Raw genomic sequence first — 16,335 nt, forward strand, 5'->3', positions numbered from 1 at the left:
TTCTGTAATGTTAGTACAAACTGATATTTTCCATCCTTTTTAAAATAAAAAATCAAGAGCTAGTTTAACATAGTAGGTCATGTTATTGAACCCCTGAGGTTCAATACAGAATCCAGGGAGATTCTGTTCTCATAGAGTATCGTATTCAAGGACATCAAGGCTGTTGTGGACCTTCAGTTAAACCATATCCATTTGTCTCCTAATAAACCTTCTAGAGTGAGAAAAACAAAAGTAGGTGCAAAAAGCTTATTTTTAATTTTGTTTCAACATGAATTTTAAGATTTATACAGTTCTCCCTGTTAAAATTCCAAATGCCTGAAAGAAAAAAATATATAATAATTAAAATTCTTTAAACACATGTAATAAGATATGTGTCTTGTACAACTCAATTGTGCAGAACACATGGAAATCAAGCAAATATCTTTTTCTTGACTTCCGAAAGTCAAGCGAACTTTCAGAATGTGTTTTGATAGTGTGTTTAAACTGCTAAACTGCAAAACTGCAAAACTTCTCAAAATCAAATTTGTTCCAAGTTGTAGGATCCCCTCTGGTGACCTCACAGTCTTTTTGTCAGATTTAGTTCTTGACAAATGGACTTTACAGAATGTAAAGCCCATACCAGAGCTTTACATTCAGTCTCATGAGATCATTTTATTTTGGTGATTGATGAAATCTCTCTTCATTTGTGCCTTTCAAAGACATAAAAGTTTGGGACAAAATTAAATATTTTGACATATTTTTAACTTAATTTGCTTTAACAAAATCTCAGTTCCATCTAAAGATAAATAGGCAAAATAACTCCATAAGATTATGCTGCTACCATCATATTCCATGAATATAGTGTTTTTGTCGGTGACAAGCAATTTGTTGCATAATCCCCATCCGTCCGACCTCTTTGTGTTCCAATATTTTACATTTTTGATTATTTACTAGCGTTTATTTATTTCCTCAGCTTTTCCACAGCCTTTTCCATACATGAGTGCAGCTTGCTCATCCCATCTCAGTGTTTGGGTCTTTGCCAGTCATGGCAGTGTGTTTTTTGTGCCAAACCTCCTATTTAAAATTATGGCCTAAAAATTCAAGTTAGGTCTCATGAGTCCATTACACAAGGTTTTAGGAGATTTTAGAACAACAAGAACAGGTCATCTTAATTTCAACAAGACATTGGGGAATGTGAACTTATGAAGACTGAATGTTGAAATCTGATCAAAAGGGGCTTCAACAAAGCATGCACATTTATGCAACCAAGTAACTGCAGTTTTAATTTTCTTACAATTTTCCATCAGCATATATATGATTTTCACCTCAATTACACAGCAGTAAATATTGAAATTATTTATTCAAGTCAAAATGTTTACATCTCAAAATTGCTCATTTTAACAGAGGTGCAAGACCCAGTTTATTCAAGTTTGTTCTTCTTCAGGGTTTTTCACATTTGGTGTGGGAAGCACAAAATGTTTTTCACATTTGATGTGAAAAACATCTAGAACTCAGGATTTTTGCATCTTTAAATGTGAGACAGTTTCTGTGTTGAATGTGTAACATCTGTGCCTTTTTGACATTTCATTGTTTGTCACAGGGTTTCAGACACAGTCCACGTCACCTAAGAAGGACCGTGCATGCCCGAGTGACGGAAGAAAAGCCCAGTCTAGTCGAGGTTCCAGAGAGTGAACCTGATGTATCTTCGACTGTGAGAAAACGTAAAGTGAAGAAGAGACTCCCGCCAGAGTTTTACCAATCTGTGCAAGTCACTCCCACTCGTAAAGCTGTAGGTATCCCTCCCTAATGGTAACCATCATTAACACAGATGATGAAGTGGTGCAGGTTATTTGATTTATCCACTATTGGGGCCTCTGTGTGCTTTTGAACATTTAGGATCTTAAAAACATGTTTATTTAAAGGGCTTGCATATAGGTGTGCTTTTGAACTTTGATCTCTACATAGGTAATCTCTGGAAAGTTATTATGGGTAAGAATTATGTGACATATGAAGATAAAATCTGCCATTTCATTAAATTATGAGTGATCTACTAACATATACAAGTAGCAATTGTTAGCACAACATAAAATAAAGCCCCTTCTGAATAATTTTAGGGGATATTAATGAAATAAATACTATTTTCTTTTGAGGAACTGGGACAGAGAGAAAAAGGTATTTTTAAGAAGAAACCAGTGTGAAACGTGTGTAAGTAGAAGTTTTGAGTAATAAAAAATATTGATTGAGAATCAAATTTCAAGTTTATACATTTATACAAGAAACGTCACATAACTTGTCATTGAAATGGTGATAGTTGTTTCTTGCCTGCTACAACTTTGCAATTCAAAATAATTCATTTTTATGGTAATATTTGAGTTTTATTCAGTCCTCTTGTTCAAGCTGGTACCTGCTGTTAGTCCAGCCATATCTGTTAATTTCAGTCCCTCAGCTTTAATTGCAAACATGATATGCCCTGCTTATTATGTGCCATATGGCGCAAAGGGTTTATTCTCAGCAGAGCACTTTATCTTTTCAGATTGTGTGGTCAAAATGTTAAGGAGAGACAGAACCCATCTCCTGATCAGAACAATGATTGCTTGCTTTTATTGTCTAGCTGGAAAAGTACAAAGAGCTCTAAGCATATGGGATTATCGGGTGTGGACACATTGGTTCCTTTGGAAAGTTGGCCGTCCAAATATTTGTATGAACGCTACTTAAAACATATATTCACGTATAACAAATATTTGAAAATATATATTTCATATATTACACAAAAACTACTTACCACTTTCACACCGCAAATGTCATTGTATTTCATTGGGATTTACATGATAGACCAAAACATAGTAATGCATAATTATAAAGTGGCTGGAAAATTATAAAAGATTTGATTATAAAAAATATCTAATAAGTGTGGTACTTATTTGTGGATAATTTTCTGAATGAAAGCTTCAAGTGTTTGGGGAACATCTCCTTTGGTTTTGCACATCTATACACTGGGACTTTTGCTACTTATTTGCAAATTTGCTCAAGCTCACTCAGACTAAATGGAAAGCATTTGTGAAATGCTATTGTTAAGTATTACTAAGATTTTTAGTTGGCTTTAAGTCATTCTAATTCATATTTATGCTTTGAGCAAAAACCGTTCCATTGCAGCTCTGATTTGTGTTTTGTGAAGGTGAACTTCAACCCTCACCCTATCTATTCTGCAGTAGTTGTAGTTGTGATCTCTTCGTTAAATTTTGTGTTATGTTGGAAGTGACTAATAGTTCAAAGGAACCTATTGATCTGTGTAGTCCTGTTATTTGTTGTATGATAGCTGGAGATCACAGGGACACATTGGTTTTTAATCATTGCAGTCTTCAACAAACACGATCCAGCATAGCTGTGCCAAAGCTTGGTTTTACATAATTTTTTGTCACCAATTTTACTTTCAACTAAGCAATAATTTCCATAAATTGACCATAAGTGTAACATAAACAGACACGTGGCAGAATTCGTAAAATTAGCAAATTTGTAAAATCACAAGAATCCCAGGATGACCAAACATATTTTACCATGTCAGGGTTCAGCCTGAATCAGAAAAGAAGCAGTAATTTGTATAATTAGGCTTATTATCATTCCACCCTCTTTTGTGGTACAGTCCTAGATTGTCAAGATGACAGATTTACAGTGGTTGTGTCGATAAGAACATGTCTACAGTGTTTAATCTGTTTAACTGGTCCAGACCAGTGCAAAGGAGCTAATGACAACACATTTTATTGACAGAAAGGGAAACCGATGCAGACGTGTCTTATTTCATGTCTAATTCTTAAAGACGTTCGCTACCTGCATGAATCTTGTCAAAAACTAAATGTTTTATCAAATGAGCATGAAAACTTTGTGCTTTTTTTCATGTTTTACTCACAATGTTTTTTTTAAACTTGCCAACCACAGTGTAGACTTTGCCAAGTAATAATTTAAGGTCACTCCCTGGAGAGAAATGAGTCATTGTGAGGTGGGTCTCTGATCTTTCTTGTATCCTTGCTTCTGCAGGGATTTTGTACAGTGTCAGATTTACTCAGCTAAATTTTCATTTTCCCCTGGAAAAACAGGATATCTTAAGCCATATATCCTTTCACTTTTTCATATTTTGAATAACCGGGAGTATGATCATAATATAAATTTAACATTAAGCTGCCTCTGGATGACTCGGTTTTAATCTGATGAAACAGGAGGCAGTGATGCTGCTATTATTAACAAAGTGTTGCTTTCATCAGTTCTGCAGCATCTATTTTAAACGAGAAATGATTCTGCGGGCCCTGTTGAAAAATTCTTTACACAAACAATAGACATCTAGTCTATTTATAGATGCAAAAGAACAAAAGTGGATAGAAATGCCAAACTCCTATTTCGCAAATATGTGTCCCTGAAGTCTAAAAAAAAAAAAAAAAACATATATATTTTAACTGTTGTGGGTGCAGAAAAAGAAAAAGTAGCTTTACTAGGCTTTTAAAGTTATGGTAGTATAATAAATAATAGGTTTCTTTTTTGTTTTTAAGAATTTGTAAAATATTTACAAAAGAGTGTTGCGCCCATTTGTAATCAGAAATGATTATATGTTGAATGTTTCATTCATTGTATTTTATTTGATTTTTATTTAATTATCAAGATGTCTGCACAGGGACTGTTCACCTTATGTTTATATCAGCTACTATTTTAGCACAAGATCCATGTGTTTCAGACAGCATAAAATGACTTATCACAAACAGGGTGATACATCAGATTTAAGAGGAAGTTGATTCCTGGACTAAAGTTTCAATAGATATATTGATAGGTACACATCAGTGTCAAAGTTTTGAGTCATATTTATATTTTTTCTGTCTAATACATTTCTCTTAAACTCATCATCATTTCTAGAAATGTCTTCATCAATCCAAAAGGTGGGACAAAATGTTTAAGAACCATGCCACCCTGTATATGGTAATGTAACTCAGTCACTGAAGCAAACCAAAGACAAAGAAGGAGGCATGGACCACGGATTATGCACTTGTTGCATTCTGTTTGTGAAGTAAGATTTTCTGAGTTCCCAGTCAGTAATATAACATAAACACCTTTTCAAAAAGTTGCTTATTCATTGTCTATTGTTGTGCCAAAAATTATTCACACCCCTGACTGGTTTAGCTTTAAGATAACTTTTTAATTTTGCTAAAAAGTTTGCTAAATAGAACATCAACTTCTATTGATGTTGACATTTTGGAGTTGCCCAGTCAGAGTCCTAACTGGAATCTGGTAGAGAATCTGTGGAAGGAGCAATTGTCACATGGAGCTCTTCAGACAAATAATACACAGACTGTTATAATAACAATAAAATAATACTGACAATATCAGCAAAAAAAAGCACCTTGCCAAATTGATTAAGCATGTGATTGCTATAATAATAACAGTAATAATAATATTTTTCCACTGATAAATGTTTTTCAGCATCATTTTTGTAGGGCTGTACTGATTTATTTCCACCAATTTCCTTCGTTTTGGGAGATAGGTGATTGGCTTGGGAAGCCCTCAGTTTTATCTACCTCAACAAAGGTCTGAAAATCAACCACTGTCCTCTTATGCTCTGTGGAGAGAGAGGTTTGACTGACAGACTGGCCCACCAGGTCATGTATACATGCTTGCAGTTAACTCACCAGCACCAACTCAACCACTTTATTGCTATGTTAAACAACATTCCAGACAAAAAATAAATAATGGTATCGGCCAAAATCTGAAACGGCAGGTCAGGCACAGATCGTTAATAGGCGATTGACCAAAAACCTGCAATCAGTGCACCTCTACATATTTATAAAGAAATGTAAGTAATAACTATTTTTTGATTGATAGCTTTTATGCTTTTGTAGTACCTTTTGAGAGATGCTTGTCTCATTTTTTTTTGATAGACTTTTTGATCAGCTGATAGATTTTCTTTAGAAAAGTATCCAATTATTGAATAAAACCTCCATCTGTTCAATTTTCAAAACTTAGTAAAATAACAATAAAAACAATAAGTTAATTATGTTGTTGCTCCTCCAAGCCTTTGGGCCTGATGCAACTGCCCTGGAAAGCCCTGTTAAAGTCCCTGATCACCAGGCAAACTGAACGTGATTGTACAAGTATATAATTCACCCAACCCTCTTCCTTAGGGATGTGTTTGTCTTTATTTGCTCTATTGCTCAAACTGGGAGTGTCAGGGTGCAGCAGGAAATGACTACAGAAACAGAGGCATTCACCCCTTACTTTAGCCAATGAATAGCCAAACTTAAAGAATCTTAAAGGAACCAATGAATTTTTGAAACAGAAATCTTCATGCGCAACTAAACTTTTCTCAGGTAACTATCCTATGATAGGTGAAAAGACAAGTTCGTGCGTTCTTTGTGCTGAACCCTACATTTTGTTGTGGAATTACGTCTGAAGTCACCATTGTGAAAGCAGCGTGTCTCTGGAACTTATTGTACCCTTTATGAGGGGGATGTTTATAGCCAACAGCTTCCTTTGTGTAAGAGATGGCGCTCTAACACCGCCGACAGAACCGAAGCTGCTGCTGCTGTTGGCTGCCGGTGTTATGACGCGCAGACACATGCAGTCTGCTCTCCCATCACGGTTTAGCTCAGCTCAGCCTCGACACACAGCACCCACCGGCATCATCCTCTGTCGGTCCTCAGGAAATCTTGCATCACTCCGCATCCCTGATGCTGCCTTAAGGGGGAAACAGAGTCCGGAGCATCCCTGGAAGGGTGTGGCACCCCTAAAATAAATGACTGAAGGGAGAAGCTAATGATGCCCGAATAGGATTTCCTTCTTTTTCTTCTTCCAGCTGACAGGTCTCCATGTATACTGTGGTAAGTCTTAGACTTGACCTGGCGGGGGAGCTAGATGCTATTGCTTTCCGTCTTGCTTTTATTTGGCTCAGTATTTTATTGTTTTGGGTCACCGGGAACTGGTGGCCCATGTCACTCATAACATGCACGCACATTACGCACCTTGACTAGTCATGGTGAGAAAAATGCGATCACAGCCTGGCGGTGTTTTCTGTCCTTTTAGCCTTTCATCTATATGTGTGCGTATATATGTGTGTGTGCGTGTGTGTGTATAATCAAGACATTGTTCGTTTCCTTTTGTCTCACAGAGCTCTAGTTCGGGGAACCCTTCCCTGCACTGTTCCATGTCTTCCTCGGCAGACATCTCTGACGAGGATGACTACAGCAGCGTCAAATCCGGATCGGCGTCGCCGGCACCCGGCGACACTTTGCCCTGGAACCTGCCGAGACACGAGCGGTCCAAGAGGAAGATCCAGGGAGGATCCGTACTGGATCCAGCGGAGAGAGCTGTGCTCAGGATCGCAGGTGAGGGACGCGCACCTTGTTAAGTTAGAGAGATATCGAGAGAGAAAACAAATCAAAACAAAGATTGAATGAGCAATAATGGGATTTATGTGTGGTTATATTATCCGTGATGTTGTTGATGTGCTCCTATGTATTTAGAATTTCCTATGGATATTATTTTCAACGTTGAATGTTAATGAAACAATAAGACCTTTAAGAAATCAGGTTGATAAAAACGTCATGAAATGCGTGGTGAGCTGCCTTTATGGCACCTAATCGTTTTATAGTGTTACTTTGACACATCTTGATATCATAAAATTGCAGTCATAACTGCAGCGTCCTGTCTCAATTAAAGCTCATAAAGATCTGTTCCGACAGTAAAATCCCAGTTGATTTAAACACAGAATAAACATAACTTTACTTTTGTGGATTTATGAAAGTTACAAGAAATCAATAGCAGGTATGGAGAGCAACTGAAAGTGCAATAATAATAACGGATAAAATTGACAGGACGCTCATTTTTTTGACACTGTAAAAAATACATCCATAACGATTGTATTTATAAACTATTTTGGTTAGTCTTCTGGACCGGTTCTGCTAATAAAATAAATATAATAAAAAAAAACAGCAATTTGATTTTAATTCAGATTATTCTGATTCTCAATCAAAATTACAAATATCACACCAATCCTCCACAAGTTCTAAAAACCCCCTCAAGAATTTAAGTTTCCAGGCAAGTTGTTAAGCAGTGAACACTTCATGTCTGAAGCAGAATCTTGAGCATAATAAGCATAACACTATGGCCACAATGCCATAAAGAAGACAGTGAAGTCTTTTGCTTGAATGTGAGCTGATACTTGTATCACTGTAGCCTATAAAGTTTTTTGTAAATTTTACAACACTTAACAACTGGATGGCAGTAAGTTAGTCATTTCATTTGCAGTACCGATATTTTATATTCAGTTGTGTCTTATTTTTCAACACTATAGTTTTATATACTACATGTTTGAATTAATTATATGTAAAAAAGACATCTTGTGAGGAGCACCACAGGTTCCAGGAGTTTGAGATCGAAAGCTAAGTTGTGACTTGGAATTTCTTTTTGTATGTTACATGTTAATGTTGAAAAATAAGAAATTTTAAAGAGACATATTGTTGTTAAAAGGGCATTTTTCACTTATGGAAACAGTTTGCATCTACAGATTAAAATGGCACATGGTCATATGGTCATATGCTATAAAGAAAGCAGTAGCTTTGGAAAACAATGAAAAGGCTGTTTACATTAATATTTAATGCTGTCAATTTTTTTTTTATCCATGACATTAAAATAATGTCGGCCCATTTTTAGTAATATTTTCTTCAGAATCTAACTAAGTCTGGTTTAGTAAGACTGTGCAATATACAACAATTAAACACATTAGTTTTAATTTCAGTTTTGGGTTGGGTTGTGAAGACTGGCATTGATTATTTTTTACAGTGCAGTCCTTCGTATCAGTCTTGTAAAATCACAGAGGAAGCGTTTCCTATTGGTCAGACCGCAGACAAGGGAGGGCTTCAGGGCGTTTCCTTCAGAACGACAACAGCGCCGATCACTCTCAAGCCCACAGCAAATACACACAAGCGCATGAACACGCAAGCATGTAGAGCAACACAACGACACACATGCTGTGTCCCATTCCGTCTCTGGTGAGCGTCCAGTTTGTGAAGCACGGGTTATGGCTCAGTACGCGCCGCAGGGGTATGTGCTCTCGGACGAACAGGAATACCTCCAAGCCTATGAGGACGTATTGGAAAAATATAAAGGTAGGAGCGGATCTTTAACACAAAGCTTTTTAAGCGATGAAGAAATCTGCCCGGTCACTGCTTGACAGTTAAGTGGCTAAATGTCAGCCTGCTCCCTTTTCCTCTCTGCTGACTGGCAGGTTTCAATGGGAGAATGGGAATGGGAATATTTCCCGCATGACATCACATTAAGTCTGAATTTTAGAAAGAAAAAAACAAATTCTTATAACAATAGTGCTTATCGTGATTTAAATTGATAAAAAAGTAAAGGGCAGAAAATAAGAAAAAAACTGTAATTATTTACATGTAGTTTGCTTGCTTAAAACCTAATAAGCTCTGTTACTTTGTCAGAGTAAAGGTCTGTATATTTTTGGAATTCTGTAAATTCTCCTTTAATAATACACATGTGCAAAAGAATTGCACGTCTAACAATTTATTCTGTTGAGTTGTAAACTAACTTCCAAATGAAACAAAAGAAACATGCTTGGTAATTCTTGGAAAGGTTTATTAATAGTTAGAATATCAGTTAACTGACTTGTATTTGTCCTGTTTACCTAAAATGCCATTCTTTTATTACTGTAGAATATATTTTCAACATTTAAAACAGCCGAGAACATTGTGGCTTGAACGTGGAGGAGACATTTGGCTTATACTATTGTTCAATGTAAAGTTTAAAATTATTCTGTAATTGCAATACATTTTTCAAAAGAAAAAGAAGTTTAAACGTGTACTGAAAACATTAATTGACAATATTTGATTGATTTTATCTCATACCTCATGGTTTCATGGGACCAAACCTAGCAAATAGCTTCAGTTATGTTTTGCAGCAAGGCATGGGCCAATGTGATATTAGGATGATTACATTAAGTAAAAATAACAAGGTTACATGATGTCATAGTAATGTTATCTATTAAATTACTTGTTTTGAGTTTGTTGCACGTACTAGAACAATTACCCTCCACATTTAGAAGTCCTCTTTTGAGTGACTAAATTGGATAGAATTATCATGAAAAAGTATCCTTCTTGCGATTCTTCTCTTTATAAAGTAGCACAAGTGCTACAAGCTGATAGTAGTACTTCAGCTTGTACTACAGTCTGTTGTTGCTCATTTGTTGCTAGCTTGTTGGGCTAGCAGCAAGTGGGGTTGAGGCAGCACTCTGCTGAAGTAGTTCATTCTATTTGTCACCAGTATTCAGTGAATGAAGCCTCCTTACTAAATCATAGACACACAGTGCTTGGTGAGCCATTAGCATGACCAAATTAGTCACAAAGTGGATTCAGGACAAGTGATTATTTTTGGAGTGACCATCACAACATTAGCTGGTAAATTAGTTGGGCTAGCTACAGGTATCCTTTATATCCAGAGAAGGCACTTTATCTCGATTCAGAACTTCAAACCATGTGAACAGTATGACAAAAAAATCTGTTTTAAACCTTGTAAACTTTCATACAGTAACCATCCCTATTTGTTTAGTTGACTTGGTTTGATTTCTTGTACAGAGATAAAATTCATTGTGTGGTGCTGTTATGACCCGTGAAGTCTCCCATATCAGGCAGTACAATATCTTATAACATGGCTCAAAGTCATCTTACATCAGCAGCTCATGTCACTTCTCATTGCCATGCCTCTGGAGAGTACCACATTAATTAGAATCATTCCATCACAGATTCGAGGTCCACTCTGCTTGAGCTTGGCGATATCAGACACATGTATCCTCAGGTCAGACCTGAAGACATAGAAACAGGCTAAATTCAAACTGACAGCAGTGGTTTTTGAACTCTTTGTGTCTCAGTAAAACGCAGAGTAAGTCAGTAGAACAATAAGCAACAAATGCCTTGCTCTTTTGTGAATACTCAGCATATGTGTGCATGTTCTTTCAGCTGTTGAGGATTTTTTGTCAGTAGGCCCAGTCAGCTGTGCTGGAAGGGCTCTGAAGGAGTCATATGATGGAGCATCATTAGTAATCCATAGCTGTTGTCTTCAGGCAGATGGGGTGTGACAAATAGAAAGCTTACTTATTTCCTGTGTTTTCAGCCATTTCAGCCAGTCTGTGATCAGTTTCCACATGTTATGGACAGATTTTTGGGAATATTTGTCTTCCCACCAGCTGTTGCATGAACGATGAATTTTTTACTGAAGGGTAAGGGCACATTTCCAAAAATAATGATAATTTTATAATTTTACAGTTTATTGCATCCAATGTAGTCTTACAGCAGCAGTGTACTTTGTGATCTGTGTTCACCTCACTTTATGCTAAAATAAGTTTTATTAATTGTATAATTTTCTGTGATGTTTAAGCCATTGATGCTGCAAATTAGATCCACTGTGAGCTGATAATTTCTTTTTTGCCAACTCTGAGTTTCCTGTTCCCATCTACCCAGGTTACAGATTAAAACCATGGAGGAGAAATTGATGTTGGAGGTTTTTAACATTTATTCACTAGAGAGTTAAGGAGTCAGTGAACAGTCTGTTTGAAGTGATACATTAATAAGGTTAAAAAATACTTTAGTGGCGCAGAGGTATTTAAACAAAAACATTCACTGAAGTGTCATATCGACACATTTTTATTTGCAGAAGTTACTGGTTTCTGTAACACTGCTAGAAATGAACAACAAGCTGAGAAATGTGTCTTGGTTGTCTGTGTTAGTCTACCCTACCGTCAGAAAAGATCAACATATTCCCTTTTAAAGTGTTCTTTTCTTTGTTACTTGAATCACTTTCTATCCAAACCGTTATCTAAACCCTTGACAACGTTGTTGTCTTTATTATTACCTAAAGTTAGCTTGACCTTTATTCAGCTACCTAGAGCCTCGAGCTTTGCTCCTTGTGATGCATGGAGAATCAATGGGATGCATTTTAAAAGTAAAATCAGTAGCAGTAACCAAGCAAACAAGCCAGTAAACAAAACAGTTTTAGGGACAGTTATAAAACAAGAGAAGGTTTACTTCAACCTAACAAACAGAGACAAACACATTCTTATATTTAAATGTTTGCTTTTAGGTTGTTGAAATCAAAAATATCCTTTTTTAAAACTAGATATTTAGAGGTATTTAACTGATTAATAATAATATTAAAAAAACTTTTGTGATTTTAAAACATCCAATGTAGATCAAGTTGTAAAATTTCATAACAAGTATTTCTTGTAGATTCCAGCTCTGAGTAGGTCAGATAAAGTCTATGTTGTGCTACTAATAAACCTTCACAATTATATTGCATTTATGTGGCTGTTTTCACATCAGATTGTGCAATGTACCATAATTATTGCAAAGTTTGGGATTCAATAAAAATATAATTTTAAAATATACCGGAATCTCACTGCAATAGATCTTCACGTCTGGCACAGATTACAATCCAAGAGAGTGCTGAAAGCACACATGAGAGAGACAGAAGGGAGGGAAATGTGGATGTATTGTGACCAATATCAATATGTTCTTTTTGTATCACCATCTCATGGTTTTCACATATAATGCAGCCCTACTTACCCAAGAGTTACGTTAATCCTGTTGCTTAAATGTGTTTATCTTTCCTTTTTGTCAGTTCAAGGAATTGTTGAACACATTTTTAATTTAAATTTATTTCAATAACTGGAGAAACTGGCAAAATGAAAAAGTTTAGACCCATGAAGTTCTACACTGTATATAAAGAAACCATAGACTTTGAGACTTCTTTGATTGAATGCAGATCGCAAATAGTTCTTCATGATTCAGTTGCTGAAATAACACATACTTATGCAGTTTTGTGAGTTAATAATACACCTACTAGTGTTGAGAAGTAAGGCAGGTTTCTTGGACAAAAGATTGAAAATTTTGGGAATGGGTTAAAGGAATGGCTTCTTAGGCACACACAACAGCCATGTTGTATTTTAAATGGGAGCATGCTGTTCTAGCTGAGCCTGCTGGGTAGGCTGTCAAACATGAAGAGACCATTTAAGTTTCACAACAGTGGATTTTGCTCTGTCATCAGAGTAGATTAAATGGATCAGTCAGTAATTTTTGTTTTCCATTTTTTAGATGGTGTTTGGTCTCTTAAACACTACGTTTTCGTAATTAAGAGCAGCAAGCTATATTTGTTTTTCTGTTGTCAAAACCCAAATTAGTAAGTAATTGCTTGTGATGTTTGGTACAGCAATATAATTATAGTGTGCACTTATAATATTTATTTCTTCAAAGTTTTCCCTAAACATTAAACTGTCTAATTTCTCAAAAAAGGAGAAAACTAAACTAAAAAAATACAGATTTTCTTTTGTTTTTGCTTAGTAGCAAAATTGATCAAATCTTGATGTCCAAACACGATTAGCCGTTGTTCTTGTAGCTCTAAATATTCTGCTGTGTTATAGGGTGTGGTCTGCAAGAGTCTCTGAGGCTGTGCTGACTGTAAATTCATTTATTCTGCATTATCAGCTAAAAGACCACTGAAGATTCTTAAAGAAAATGTTGATATGACCGAACCAAGTTTTTAATACCTTTATAATCACATGCAGTGGGGAGTTAGATAATATTCTGCTTTTTTCTGCACAGTCACTGCCTTTGTCCAGCCTCCTGGGCTCAGCCCTGCCCCTCTGCTCTCTGTTGACAGCCCACTCATCACATTCACATGGCCCACTGGCCCACACATAGACTGCAGGTCTCCTCTGTGAAGCCTGTCTACTATTGAACAAAAGATACATTGTTTTTATGGGGGCATTGTCCAAGACTTGTGTCCTGCCTAGTTGGGTGAACCTCTTTGTTAGGATGTTTTACTACAATTTAAAACTAAATGAATTTAGGTACACTTTTAAGATAGGCAGAACCAGCAAAGCGGGTAATGTCTCATCTGAGTCTCTGATATTCCCAATTACTGAAGACTAGCTCACTTTATATTCAGGACATGTAATAAGAAGGTGGAGTGAGGCTCAGACTAAACCTTATTTTGCAGACGGTCAAATTAATGGTTATAAATACAGCATAATTGTTGGAACTTGCAGTACTTCCTGAAAGGTGACATCATCTGGGAGGTCACTCCTGGTGTTGCCCAGTGGAGTTTTGACTCTAAATCTCCCTCAGACATAGACGTAAATCCCAGGGGCTTTGGGGAGGTCCGGACCCCTCCAGTAAATACTTATAGCAAAAGACATGTAAACATTTTATTTACTTTCACTGCTCAATAAGAAGAAACACATTAACAATGAAAATCAGACTGCAGTGTGTTATTTTATTACTTTGACTGAATCATGATAAGCTGCCTTATTAACAAAACTGCTACACTGCTTTCATAGACGTAAGCTTTTTTTATTACAGGTAGCAAACATCTCATTTATATTTAACGCTTTAACTTTTAGTTAATTAGAAGAGTTTGAAAAGGGAGGGAGGGGCTGAGCAAGTGGACCCAACTCTGTGTGTGGGAGCTGAGGATAGAAGAGAGAATGGATAGAAATTTACAACAAGTTATGCCTTTATTTTTCACTGTCTTCAAAGTAGAGCCTTTAAAACTGCAAAATAAAATCTGAATATTTTTCTATACAAACTCTCGTGCTTTAAGTGCTACCTTTAAATTATGATTCTTCCCAGATATTCATTTCTATCTACTTATTTGTTCTCCTTATGACTTATGGCATGCCAAAACTTAACAAGAATTAAAAATAAAGCAAGTTAACAAGTTATAATTTAAATAGTCCATAACTTGTATTGGGAGACATTTCAATAAATCAATGTTTACGAGGAATTTCATTAAGAGCAGTTACTCATTAAAGCTTTTTTATTTAGAACCTTAAATTTTTGTAAAGGTGTAGCAGGGATTAGATCAGTGAGATTGAACAAAACTCATACCTAAGCAACATTTGAATTTTAGTTTTACTTTTCTGCAGGCTGCTTACTGAGAATAAAACATGTTTGATGTGCATTACTAGTCATTATTGGTCCTGCAGCTTGAATGCGGTTTAAAAAGTTTTTAAACCATTTTATGTTACATTTCAATGGAACTTCGCCGACCCCCCCAAAATTGCTTTTATGAAATGTTCCTGTTTATGGTGCCCCCCAATAATGAGATGGGATTTACGCTCTTGCCCTCAGAGAACAGGAAACAAAAACAAAATGAGAGCATCTGCCATTCAACCAGTGGTGGATTCTGCACTACACTTACTCAAAGATGTATTTATACAGAAACATTGATCAGGCATAACATTATGACTACCAGGCTAATGGTAACAGCTTTGGCGAGCACATCACACATGTTCAGTTGGCGTGAGATATGAGTAGTTGGTGGATGTGATGTGAACATATCAAACTCATTGTTTGGCTCCTGAAGGTGTCCCTGAGCCAATTTGTGCTTTGTGCTAGGGCAAATTATCCTGCTGAGTGAGACCTCAGCCGTCAGGGACCAGCATGACCAGTCTGTCACTTTGCAGCCTCGCAACCAACAAACTGCGATGCACTGTGTATTATAACACCTAAACAACTTAGCTCTTGTCACACTCACTCAAATTCTTAAGCCTTCCCTTTCTTCCCCAACAAGTCAACTGTGAGAACAGGTTAATCACCTGTTTTCTAATGTATTTCTCCCACTAAAGGGTGCAAATTATTAGAAATTATTAGTCAAAGATTACAATGTTATTCGTGATCAGTATACATATTTTATAGTCATGGCGAAAAAAAACTATGGATAGTTGGTTAGATTTACCTTGGTTTGCACAAGCGGTGGATTAGGTTCAACAAAGAATGAACCTATAAAATCAGTGTGTTTATTATAATTGCTGATCACAATATACCTCAGTTCTGACTGGAAACAGCGAATGCAGGACAACTTTGTTGTTGCGGACAACCTCGTCCGCTTATTCTTTCTCAGTAATTTTACAATAGCATCATGAACTGGTTCTATTTAACTGTTCTATCCAAGATACCCAATATATTTACCTTTAAAAAGGTTAGATGTTCTGATCTTGCAGAATACAACATAACTGTATCCCTGTGATGTTGTATAGAAGGTTATATAAACTATGCCTGCACTGCAGTCCCATGCAGTTGCATCATATCAATGCCCGAGAATGATGCATGGTCGCTGTTGTATTTGTATGCTGTCATGGTGATGGGAAGACAAGTATGACTGAGCCTCATACCACAGCTCTGTTTAGCTCCTCTTACATGAGATCATCTTGTGAGTCTCCGTCCCTCCCCTGACTCATGCTCTGCAGCCTTCCCTCTCCAGCACCACCTCCCTTCTCTGTTCAGAGAGACTGACAAACTGACTTCCTTTCTTTACTTT

The 16,335-nt window shown here is 36.4% G+C and overlaps 1 protein-coding gene across 3 annotated transcripts in view; it reads left to right on the top strand.

The window, feature by feature from the left end:
* The window catches only part of dst (dystonin), a 112,920-nt gene that overhangs the window by 1,137 nt on the left and 95,448 nt on the right, over window positions 1-16,335 (top strand). For 2 of the 3 annotated variants that reach the window (XM_023327802.1, XM_023327806.1), the window contains exons 3-4: window positions 1,580-1,768; window positions 7,121-7,337. In XM_023327802.1, coding sequence (XP_023183570.1) covers window positions 1,580-1,768; window positions 7,121-7,337 — 406 coding nt within the window. Of the gene's footprint in view, window positions 1-1,579; window positions 1,769-7,120; window positions 7,338-8,965; window positions 9,120-16,335 lie in introns of those variants that run through there. The other variant, XM_023327804.1, reaches the window with a different exon arrangement.

This window comes from Xiphophorus maculatus, chromosome 22 (assembly GCF_002775205.1).
Source record: "Xiphophorus maculatus strain JP 163 A chromosome 22, X_maculatus-5.0-male, whole genome shotgun sequence".
NCBI lineage: Eukaryota > Metazoa > Chordata > Actinopteri > Cyprinodontiformes > Poeciliidae > Xiphophorus > Xiphophorus maculatus.